This window comes from Cynocephalus volans, chromosome 5 (assembly GCF_027409185.1).
Source record: "Cynocephalus volans isolate mCynVol1 chromosome 5, mCynVol1.pri, whole genome shotgun sequence".
Lineage (NCBI taxonomy): Eukaryota > Metazoa > Chordata > Mammalia > Dermoptera > Cynocephalidae > Cynocephalus > Cynocephalus volans.
This window is the reverse complement of record NC_084464.1, coordinates 53,880,402-53,892,913: the sequence shown is the minus strand read 5'-3', so window position 1 is coordinate 53,892,913 and position 12,512 is coordinate 53,880,402. Positions and strand designations below refer to the sequence as shown.

Sequence of the window (12,512 nt, the reverse complement as noted above, 5' to 3'; positions counted from 1 at the left end):
GATTTAAACACTAACTCTAATCATCACTGCAAATAATTTGGAAGTCTATTCTATGTGGCATTTGGGCGACTAACTGAATGGAGATGCCAGTCAACAAACTTTCAGAGAGCAGCATTACATGAAGGCACCCTATGACCAGTGCCAGGCACTGTGATAATACCAAGATACAATCAGGACTATCTTTACGAAATAAATCAAAACAGAACATGGAAAACAACTGTGAAATAGCAAATTAATTTGCACATTAAAACCAGATTTATGTGCAATTAAGCGTATTGTGAATTTTAATGCCATATGTGTTTTAAGTTAAAAATTACTTAAAATTGTTAGTTTTCACTTTTTAAAATCTGAGAAACCCAGTTTATTAATAATATATTATCAAACATTTTAATACCTCAAAGCAAAACTACAACATTTATGGCAGAAATGTGTTGTAAATGTAAAAACATTTGCACAGAAATTTAATTGTATATTTACTGAGATCTAAATAAAAACAAGTGTACGCATAAATACGCATTTTATTCTTTTTTTTTGCCCAGTCCCCTGTATTTTATTCTATAAATATGTATATCACCACAGTCAATTTGCTATGCTCCAGATTTAATCAGTTTTCATTTTTGCAAGTCACCTTTATTCTAAACAACTGGAATAAAAGACTACAAACATTTCCTACATTTTGAAAGAAATTAGAAATTACCTTGAATGTCGGGTGGAGAAGGAACTCCATTTAAGTAATGAAAAAACAAAGCAGAACACTTCAGGAAAGGCATGATTCCAGCTCTGACACTCCTCCACAGATGCCAGCCACAGGGAATTTCTTTCAAGGCACTGAAGAAAAGAAAACAATTATTGAGAAATCTAATCAATTATTGAACCATCTCTGTTTTCACACCATGCTACAGGTAAGATGACCACCATTTGGAATTAATGACACATATGCTTAAAAGGAGTGGGTTAGCCATAGCCCTATTATGGATATCAGGTATAAATGGTGATATAGCCTTCAATGCTGTTATTAAAATTTATGACATATAGCCATATAAAGAGAAAATCTGGAAAATAAAAAATCATCCACTATTCTAGCACCTTATTCCAGTAGGTATTATTCTGGCAAACTATTTTCATACTAATTTGTCTTACATAGTCATGACTGTAATGTATAAACTTTAAAATTAACATGTTTTCTTGAACATTATAAGCCATAATTTTTAATGTAAATATCAGACTGTATATCTTTATATGTGGCTTTTCCATATGTTGGATTATTTTGTCAGTGTAGATTCTCAGAAATGAGATAATATATCAAAGAACAAACATTTTTATAGGTTCTTGACAAAAACTGTTAAAAAGCTAAGTGAAACCATGTACCAAATCACAATGACTCCCACAATGTGTAAAGTTCTAAGAATTTTACTTCACTATCTCTACTGAATATTACTTTAAAAATATATTATGCCAATTTAATTTGCATTTTAAAATTCCTAATGAGACAACATATATTTTAGAATAGCAACTTTCCAAAGTACATTCCATCTATCCACTAGTCCATGCCAGATTCTCTGAGCAAATGAAGGGTTCCATAGCCAAATAAACATGGAAACTCTGCATATTATTGCCCTTCTTTCAGAGATTTCCAATTATGTCAGTATGTATATAGTTCAGAGAAGTCCTGCTGATCACTCCCATATCTTCTTTTTTTAAACATGTCAACAGACAGCTACTTACCCTAATTAACAAATGAATGCCTTTCTCATGCTATTACCTACTAATATTTAGGAACATGCCTACGGTGTAAAGTTATGATCTCACCTTCCTGTATACCGGTGAAGTGTTTTATACAAAGCAAGAACTGCTAATTCTTCTTCAGTGGGATTTTCTTGATCCATGCCATTTTCTTCTGAAAGATAAGGAAATGCTAGTACTCTGTATTTTCCTAAGTGTTATCAAAAGAATTGATGGCCATATATATCATTTGTGCCCTCAAATATATTCACACACTCACATATAACATGAAATATTCCCACAAAACATATAGAATTTTAATCCTTCAAGTGTGAGCATGGTATCAGTTTCCAACAGACCAAGGAGCCAGTTGGCATGCTGTGGGTAAAATCAGCTAAATATATTCTTAGAATGCTTGAAAAACAGGAAGTTTTAATGCAAAACACAATTTAATGATGAACTCATGTGGCATAAACAAACATGTAAGTTAAAACCAAACTGGTATTCTACAACAAAATTCTAAAGGGCTTAACTACTAGTTATTCAGATATTACTGAATTTACAAAATAAAAAAAAAGTAAAAACATTCACATTGCTAGGGGATTTTATTTTTTGCTAAGGGACTTTAGATTTTAATAGGAGAGAGAAATTTGTTTCAAAACTTTTCAAATGAGATTAAATAGAAAAAGCAAGTAGCCTAACTATATATTATTCTCATCCAAACACTCTTTTCTGTAATACGAGGATACTTCAAAAAGTTCATGCAAAGATTCATATTATCTTTTAATTCTATTTTTCCACGAAGTTTTGAAATACTCTCATACTTTCTTTTTTTTAAATTGAGAAAACTCAAGTACTTTCTTCAAGAAGCTGACAAAAAGTCAAGAGTTACCTGTACATGAGGTAAGTAAGATCTGTACGATATGTGCCATAGTAACCAGATGGAAAATGTGAAGGTCGCCAGTGTCAAGGCTGATCCCTGAAAAATCCTGACACTGCAACGCAGGGAAAGCGAGCACCAAGCCCACCTAGACACCAAATACAGATCATCACATAACGTGCCTTTCCTTTCACAACTAAACACATTTCCATTTGCTTACTGTGATCCTTTCTCTGCTTAGCCCATCCCTCTGAAGAAATCTTTTTTCTTAAGGGGCATACACGTTAGAAAATCCATTAGGATTGGTTAAGTAAAATGACTGAAGAGTTAAAGGGGTCTTATGGGTACCCTGAACATAGTTTTTTTTTTTTTTTGGCGCTGGCCAGTATGGGGATCCGAACCTGCGACTTTGGCATTACAAGGCTGTGCTCTAACCAACTGAGTTATCTGGCCAGCCCAGCTTATTGTTAATAATAATACAAGTAACACTTGAAATCTTTTCAGTGAGTGAGCAGTAGGAAAAGCATGGGTTTTGGACCACAAAGACCTAGACATAAATCCCAGCTCCTCTTCTTACAAGCTTTTTTAGATAAGTCAGTTTCCCTATTGGTAAACTAGAGATAACATATATGTGTTTGGAATACCTCAATAGTAGGGATATGGGACTAAATATGAATATATGTGAAAGCAGGCAGGTACACCATACACGCTAGCTCTGTCAGCCTCCTGCTGTCTGCACGGTGTGCTAGTGGTGGTAGTTTTAGTAGCAGCAATGGGAACAATAACAACAGCCAGCATTTATTAGGGATATGTTGCTCTAAGCTCTTCACATGGATTAATCCATTGAGTTCTGAGGTAGGTACTAACCAAATTGAAGGTACAGAATCTGAGGTCCAGAGATTAAGGGGACAACACTTGGGGCTGCTGTTGGTGGACCCAGTTGAAGTAGGGTGAAATTCAGCCACCCGTGTGTCCTAGCACTAGTGGCACTTGTTCAGAAGATGTACATTTCCCTGAACCATAAAAAGGGTTGTCTACCACTAAGTAGTATTACTGCTAAGACTGTTGCCCTGTGTGGGTCAGCAGCAGCCCTTACACTGCTGGTGTTATTTTGACCTCTTTGTATGTTAAAAGCACAGAGAAGTTAAATTACTGACCTCAGCTGCAAAGCAAAATAAGAGAGAGAGGATGTCTAGACACTCTGGTCAAGTCTCTCAACCAGGTTCCTTTATTTTCTTTTTGAGGCTCCTCATAAAGGACTTATAGTTAGAAGAGTTAAGAATAGTGTCATGTGATAACTCCTCCTCTATACTAGTCACCAAACCTAAGGTAAAGTTAAGTAGTACAATAAAGAGAACCCCAAAAAACTGCAAAATACCCACCAATAAATGAAACATGTCGATATCTAGTATGCATGGAATGTCTCCATGGCTGCCATTAGGCACCAATGCTAAAGATTAAAAAAAAAATGCATTAGCACATTTCATATGCCAACATAAGTTAAAATGCACGTAATCTAGTTTAAATTTATCTTTTTGTAAGATATATATGAATTTATAAGCTAGAGCTTGTGTATAAGAAAAACAGTAGCACCAAATATTTCACGCATCATTGAGAAACTGCACCACTAAAAACAAAATTTCAGCAGATGAGAAATTACCATAACATATATTTGTAACTGTATTAATACTCACATGCAAAAAGTTTACAAAAGTGTCCTTGTACCACTGAAAGTGATGCCACTGTCCAATGTGCTGCTGCAAATCTCGTTAGTGACCTAAGACAGTCATCCTAAAATAAAGTTGACATAATTAACAAAGAAGCCAACATATGAAGTAGTAGCACTACTGAGAACTAGCATTCTCAAAGCACAAAGAACAGCTGGAAGCACAATAAAATCTCTCTGGATGGTATGGAACTGAACCCATAACATCTTTAATGACGTCTCTTAACAGAATGAATGGGATGGGAAATATCTAATTGTATGCTGAAAAAACAAAAGCTATCTCTTTGCCACCATGCTGCTTGTTCTCTATGGAAAAGAATACATCATCAAAACAGGCAGCAAGCAACAGACATTCCCAAGAAGCTGATGCAGTATTTCCTTATATTTGTTCTAAAGATACTCTAAGATGTAGGAAATACTCCAAATATTGGGGAAACTATGTGCAGAAGATGGTTACAGAAACCAGAGTGTTTGCAGCCATTAAAACTGTTATGAAAACTAAGTAGTAATAATGAGATAACTCTCAATTTAAAGTGAAGAATACAGCAGGAATAAAACTACATGTGAATACCAGTTATAATCAAGTATAAATATGCTAACAAAAAAAGATGGATAGGTGATACGTTGATGAATTTTTTCCTCCTGCTTATTCTCTATTTTCCAAATTTTCTGTAACGTTTGGTTGAGTAAATACTGAGGACTTGCTATACAGTAGGCCTTGGTTTTGAAGACCTTCAAATGAAAACTCATCCTCTCCTGTGTCCTGCTCTCAAGGAGCTTAAAGCCCTGGGGGTGGGAAGAGGAAGAAAAGGGGAAGGAGACAGTTGAAGAAGGCAGGTAACACACATGAGAGATATCTAACCCAATAGTACATGGCTCAGAGAGATTGCCCAGGGAAGGTAAAGCTTGAAGACCATCTTTTTTTTTGGGTGGTTGGCCAGTATGGGGATCATAGTCCTTGACCTTGGTGTTACAACACCATGCTTTAACCAACTGGGCTAATTGGACAGCCAGCCCCCTGAAGAGCATCTTAAAGAGTTGGAGTCTGCCTAGGGCACTCCAGGCAGAGGAAATGAACTATACAAAGGCCTGGGAACAAGCATTTAGGAACTGGCAGGATTCTACAAGTCTGGACCATGGGTATGGGGATTGGCAGGAAGCAATAATGGAGAAATAGTTTTAAAAGTTTGTAAAAGCATGAAGAATATGGTCAGAGTTGCCTTTTAAAGGAACCCCTTTGATAAGCATTAGAGAAAGGTAAGATTTAGGGTAGAGACCTGCTATAATAATCTAGGCAAGAAATGATAGGTGGCTGAACCAAACAAGTAGAAGTAGGAATGGAAAGAATGGAATGAATATGCTGAAGGGGAATTCAACAGACTCTGCTGACCAACTGGATGTGAATGTCCAGGCCAATGATGCACCCAAAAGGACTTCAATTTTCTGGTCTGGTTGCCTAGACGGACAGTGGTGACATTAACTAAGGGAATATAGGAAGCAAAACTAATGTGGATTGTAGAATTTGAGGTGAGACCCAGGTGAAAAAAATGAAGCAGGTGATGAGATAACAAGACCTGGGCCTAAGATCAAGGTCTGGGTTAGAGATAAACAGGTGGAACTCATTTGGATTTAACTGAAATCAGAGGCACAGATGGGGCTTAACAGGGAAGAGTATCAGGTAATTGAGAGTCATGGGCAGAACTCTGGGGGTTTAAAATAATTACAGGATGGAGGAGGGAGCAGCCAGAGCAAGTAGGAAGAAAGCCAGTAGTGTCACAGAAATCAAGTAGAAATCAACAGAGAAAATGAATTTCAGAAGGTAGCAGTTCACAGAATTACTAGAGATATCAAATAAGATAAGGACTGAAAAATGCCCACCCCCAAATGATAATCAGGAGATCATTTAGCAAACTTGGCAAGAGCTGTTTCCAAAAAGCAAAAAAGTGTTAGGGGTGGAAGCCAAATTGCAGGGAGCTGAAATGGTTAGCGAGAAAATAGAGCCAGAGCATAAATTACTCTTTAAAGAAGTTTTGCTTGTATAAAACCACACAGACACACACACACACACACACACAGACACACACACACACACACACACACACACACACACACACACACACACACACACACACACACACACACACACACACACACACACACGCGAAGGATATGAAATGAAATTTAAAACTACAGATGCTATTTCTTTTTTTAATCTGTACTTGAACATTTTTCACATGGATTATCTGTAAAATAAAATGAAATACAGTATGCTTTAAAATTGCTTGGTCAAGAAAAGGCAGGAAAGAGGGTGCTAGACAGAAGAAAGAACATTGAAGGCAAGAGTAAGAGGAGGGACAATTGAGTACACTTGTCCACAAAGGAAGTGCCAGGAGAGAAAGAGGTAAAAGAAGGGATAACTGATGGAGTGAGGATGGACTGCAGATAACAGGGAAGAGGATACACCATCTTATCCTGGTGTCCCTTATCCTCTGATACAGGAGAGAAAAGTGAATGAAGATGTACATAAGTTTGAGGAGTCAGGAAAATAGAAGTAGCTCACCCTGAATAGCTACAATTTTTTTTTAAAGAATAGATTGCATTTTCTAAGGGCAGCATAATTTTGATACCAAAACCTTACAAGAATGGAAAGTAATAGGCCAATCTTGCTTATGAACACAGATGTAAAAATCTTAGATAAAATATAAACAAATCAAATACTGTGATATATAAAAAGGATAATATATATGACCAAGTTGGGATTTCAGGAATGCAACGTTGGCTTCACATGTGTAAGTTAATCAAGGTAAAATGATTATGTATCAGTGCAAAACCATATTAGAAAAAATAAATGCAGAAGAATCAATCCTGAAGAAATAGTCTGAAATACAGAGAATCAAGAAAATGTATAAAAACTGCCTTTAAAAGTAGACAAAATAAACTCTATATATTTGTGATTGCTTTTTCAAAAATCAATGTACTGATCAACTCTTATTTGCTGTAGCAAAAAACACCATAGTCAACACTGACGTGACAGTCTTATATCATATATCACAGTCAAGACTGATGTGAGTTGCCATCCTGCTGATTTACCATAAAGATAACTTGTACAATTTGGACCAGTTTTAATGTCAGGCCCTACTCCTACCTATTTCAATTCATTAAATCCAAAGGGATCCAGGTACCTATATTTTTAAAAAAGCTCCAATGAGAATTTTAATGAATAATCACAGTGGAGAACCTCTGATACAGAATCTATATTACTGAAACCATAAGAAAGGGTCCTGAGACTCTAGGTGTTTGCAGTGAAAACAAAAACCAGCAAACTAACTTGTTGATGAGGGATCACACTTAACTGTATTTTCAGTACTGGTTTTTATTTCTTGGCTAGGTCCTGACTGACATCAGTGGTTCTCAATCCTGGCTCCTGGGAAGCTTTTAAAAAAATATGAAGGCCTGGGGCCCATCTCCAGAGACTCTGATTTAACTGACCTGAGGTAGGCCTGGATGTTTTTACCCCCCCCCCACCAGGTGATTCTACATGAATGAAATTAGGTAATTTTGCTTTCAAAGGCACTTTCATGATTATAAGCTTGAACAGCAAGTAGTATATGACATTGTTAGACAAGAGCTACACAGTTAAAACTGGCAAGCCTTGACTATATACTCCTTCCTCACTTTCCTAGGCATTAAAGGTACTCAGTTTGGCCTTAATTTGCACTTATTTATATATGTTGCTTATAAAAGATGGACAAATGTGGTAGGGTGTGTTCTGTTTTATGTTTTCAATTACAGCATTAAAAATTCAAGAAGCAGCACTCTGTTTTGCTTTTTTCCCATCTTTTCAAGTGCTTAATCAAGAGCTCTGGATAAAAAGAGAGGTAGAGTTACTACCTTAACTTTTAAAGAAAAATTAAACTACAAACTTCTTCAACATCCTTACAGAAAATGGGTTTTACTATGAAAGGAGTGAACACAGGGTTAAATAACGATTTCAGGTTTGTAAGACTAAAAGAAACAGAACCAACTAATTTCTCTTCCACCCTTTCATAAATTTTGCAAACTGAGAACTTACCAGTCTGCAAGACAAAGGACCAAACAATGGTCTATCTTCAGCACTCAAAATTCTTTCTGCAGATTAAAAAGGATTAAGATGGTAAGTTTTATAAAGTAAAAAATCCAATTCTTTCTGCAGAAAGCACAATACTGTCAAGTTTCAAAATCTTTTAGTCATTTCACAAGAATTAACTTTGGATGAAATGTAAAAATGAACACACATTCCTTTGATGGACAAGAGGCTATAACCACCACCAAAATGAACTCTGTTGCTGTGGTTAATTTATAAACTGTGAATCTAGTACTTGCCAGTAGAATACATTTCCTGCTTCTAAGCATTTTTAATATTTCTTCATATTGTTGCCCACTTTAAACATTTCACTTAAAAACAGGATTCTGCGCATAATTTATATCAATGTATGCTTGTGACTTAAAGAGGAACACAACTGTAAATCTCTTACCTATGCTTTGGATGGTGTATGCACAACTACCCCAACACATTATGGGCACACGGGGATCCTCTTCATTGGGATGAACCTTTAGTCCCACCTTATAAGTAGCCGTTCCAAATGTTGTTAACATTTCTTTTATGCTCTCAGAATAAGGGTTCCTGAAGTGAACATGTACAGAATTAGCTCAAAACAATGTGCTTACATCAATCAAACGCTTCAGTTTCTTAACAGCTCTTTGCTATAATGGAATTGAACCACTTAACATGTATCTAGAGATAGGTGTATGCAAAGGGATAATTAGAGATATGTAAAGGTTTCCGCCTGAGGAGTTATGCTCTTTGAGGTATTAGGGGTATTTGGGGTATTAGGTGAAAGTCTACACAGCGAAGTATGAGACTCTTGACCCTCCTCCCTGTCCTGAGAACATCAGCAATCTACACCAACTGCCACAGAGATTAGTCTTTGCAGTGCAGAATCTGCAGCGGAAAGTCGTTCTACACATTGACAATTGGGTGTTTTCAAGTAAAAGACTGGTGGTGGCCGGATCCCCTTACTATGAGACTCACAAGTCAGCAAGCTCCAAGCTGCCCATCAGGTTAGAAATGAGCTTCTTAGTACCTTATTCTTAAATAGTTACTCAAGGACCAATAAACATTTAAAGAAAGCATCAAATAGATAAACCAAAACAAACAAGCAGAAAAAAAAGAACTCAGAGAAAACAGAGACAATGTAGAAAGCAGAAAATAGAGGATCAGTCCACGAGGATGAACAGTGAGCTAACAGTAGGAGCGTCTCAAAGAACAGAAAATTATCTAAGAAACAACATAAAAGATTCTTAGAAGTGAAGGACATTAATCTTCAGGTTCAAAGAGTTTACTAAAAACTTAGCTAAATGAATGAAAAAAGATTCACACCCCAAGGAATATCATAGAGAAATTTCAGAACACTTGGGATAAAGAGACGATCCCAACAGTTTCCAGGAGTAATAAAGTTACAAAGGAACAGGAATCAGATTGGCATTAATTTCTCAATGGATGCCAGAAGTTAGTAAAAGAATGCTCTCAAAATCTAGATGAAAAGTTACTTCTAATCTAGAATTCTATACCCAGCTATCAATCAAGCGTATGGATACAATAAATACATTTTCAGCCACGAAAATTTAATATCCAGGTAACTTTTCTTAGGAATTTGCTGGAGGATGCACCTATGCAAAAAAGGGAGAAAATTAAGAAAGAAGAAGATATGTAATCCAGAAAACAAGAGGAGCATGGCCAAGGGAAGTCTCAGGTTGACAGCTGTGCCCTGTCCTGATTGGTGTAGGACAGAAGCTGTGATGGGGAGAGGGAAGGACCCAGGACAGAAGATCATCTGATAGCGCTGAGCACTTGGAAAAGCTATTATTAGGTATCTGACAGTACTGCACCATTTAAAAAAGAAATTAGAAATACATACATAGAAAACCACGTACACAAAAAACGCAAGGTTAACCACCGGAAAGATAAAACTGTACAAGAAAGGAAATAATACACAACTCATATTAGTAAAAACACACTTATTGTAAAAACTGACAACTGATTTAACCAAAATTATTAAATAATTTACCAGTCAATAAGAAGATACTGTTAGTTAGAAATATGAAAATAAATATTAGAAGAGACAAAATGACAGGACTGGGGGTTGGGAGGGGGAGTGTGGGAGGCACAGGACTGATTTCTATTTAAGTCTTCCAGTTCTATATTTATTGACTTATTTAGTACATACCAGGCACAACTTCCGGTGGCTTTACATCCATTATGTCACTTTATCCTAATAACACCTATGAGTTATCCTTACTTTACAGGTGAGGGAACTGAGGTACAGAGAGGTCAAGCAATTTGCTCAAAGTAGCCCAGCGAATGAGCAGTGGTGCTGGAAAATGAACCAAGCAGTCTAGCTTCGGAATCTATATTATGCTTTGTAAGTAATTGGCTATGGGGTAAAACAGGACTGAAAATACTCTGGTTTTGATCCTGGGTTACTAAGAGTTTGGTGGTCCATAAATAGAAATATGGAAGTCAGAAGGAAGCATAGGATTTGGTGGGGAAGCTGAGCAGTTTCAATTTAGATGCACTGATAAAATGGTGTCAAGAGAGCAAGATAAAGGGATATGGCTGGGTGTCAGCAACGCAGGCTGAGAGAAGTTGGTGAGAGTTAAACATGCCACATGGTTCTTAGAGTTTTTTCAGTATATCTCAATAAACATCAACCTGTAAAGCTTAAACTTAAGAACTTAAGATTAGCATCCTATTAACATTTTGCTCCCTAAGCTGCCAATTAATATTCCTACTAACTGCTGACTTAATTTTTCATTTCAAATGGGCCAAATTTAAAAGGAATAAAATAATATACTCACTTAGGATGAAAATCAGGCCTGAACCCTTCAGGGAAGTGAAATTCACCCATATTTTCTAAATTATCTGAAGAGGCAGTATCTACAGAAACAGGCATTTTATACCATTATTTAACAGATCACAATATTTCTATAACTTTCAGTCACATATGTCAAAGAAATTAAAAAACAGCAGAAAATAAAATTCCCATTATCAAGGACTGGCATAACATAATACAAAGCACGAATACTATTACTCTGGTTGACCAAGACACATTCTTCAGTTACCTATGCTTTTCCTCATAGTATAGCCACTAGAACAAAAAGAAAAGCACTCTACTTCGTTTCTATGAAAACCAATGATATAAATCCTGCTCATGTTACATTCCCACAAGGTTGTAAGTGCACTGCGTGGTCTATGAAACTTGGGAAGCCCTTGGTTATGCCAACAATAAAGTGAGTTAGCCTACCAAGGATTAAGCTAGCTCTTCCACTCTCAGTTACATCTCCCCCAATCCCAGCAGCTATTCAATAAAATGGGAGAATAAGTGAGAAGGATTTATGAACTTCACATGAGTATGTGTGTTTTCAAGGCACAGGAAGTAATGCAGTAAAGTCAAATTTAGTTTATTAAGACAAAGAAAATTAAGATAAGTCAAATTTTTAAAGAGGAGGTTTCACTTTTAAACAATGTCTTCTGTAAATACATCTTCTAGTGATTTCAGACTTTTAGAGAAAAATGAAAACAGATTACCAGAACTTACTAGGAGTACTTCCTTCTTTTCTAAGAACCTGCAAAGCTTTTATCTGCTGAGATATTGTTCTAATCCACTGAGTCAGATTTGGTTGGTCTGAAAAATTTAACCTGCTAGGAAAGATTATAGACAATGTTTAGTATTTTATTGTTGTTGCTTAATTTAAGTTACAAAAGACTCCTTAAGTGATCACATAATATTGTAGACATACTTCAAAAATTAAAAAAAAACAGCTAGGAGAAAATATATTGCATTAAAAAAAATCAGAATAGATACTGGCCAATGGAAATGAAAATATATTGTCAATATGATGTTAATAACATTGTTAAAAATTTCACTTTCTTTTCAGTACTGGAATTTGCTATAATTTTTTATTTTTTTATTATTATTTTTTAAAAATTTTTTTTAATTATTTTTTTTTTTTCATGAGTGCACCGGTCATTCCTATATAGGATCCGAACCCGCGGCGGGAGCGTTGCTGCGCTCCCAGCGCAGCACTCTACCGAGTGCGCCACGGGCTCGGCTGCTATAATTTTTTAAATACCACGATCATCAC

General features: G+C 36.1%; 1 protein-coding gene across 4 annotated transcripts in view; it reads right to left on the bottom strand.

The window, feature by feature from the left end:
• Window positions 1-12,512, bottom strand: part of UBR2 (ubiquitin protein ligase E3 component n-recognin 2) — a 134,587-nt gene that overhangs the window by 8,349 nt on the left and 113,726 nt on the right. For 2 of the 4 annotated variants that reach the window (XM_063096365.1, XM_063096364.1), the window contains exons 33-41: window positions 11,966-12,069; window positions 11,226-11,304; window positions 8,843-8,991; window positions 8,401-8,456; window positions 4,297-4,393; window positions 3,985-4,052; window positions 2,615-2,750; window positions 1,810-1,897; window positions 698-828 (exon numbers count right to left, since the gene is read on the bottom strand). In XM_063096365.1, coding sequence (XP_062952435.1) covers window positions 698-828; window positions 1,810-1,897; window positions 2,615-2,750; window positions 3,985-4,052; window positions 4,297-4,393; window positions 8,401-8,456; window positions 8,843-8,991; window positions 11,226-11,304; window positions 11,966-12,069 — 908 coding nt within the window. The remainder of the gene's footprint in view (window positions 1-697; window positions 829-1,809; window positions 1,898-2,614; window positions 2,751-3,984; window positions 4,053-4,296; window positions 4,394-8,400; window positions 8,457-8,842; window positions 8,992-11,225; window positions 11,305-11,965; window positions 12,070-12,512) is intronic. The other 2 variants (XM_063096367.1, XM_063096366.1) reach the window with 2 other exon arrangements.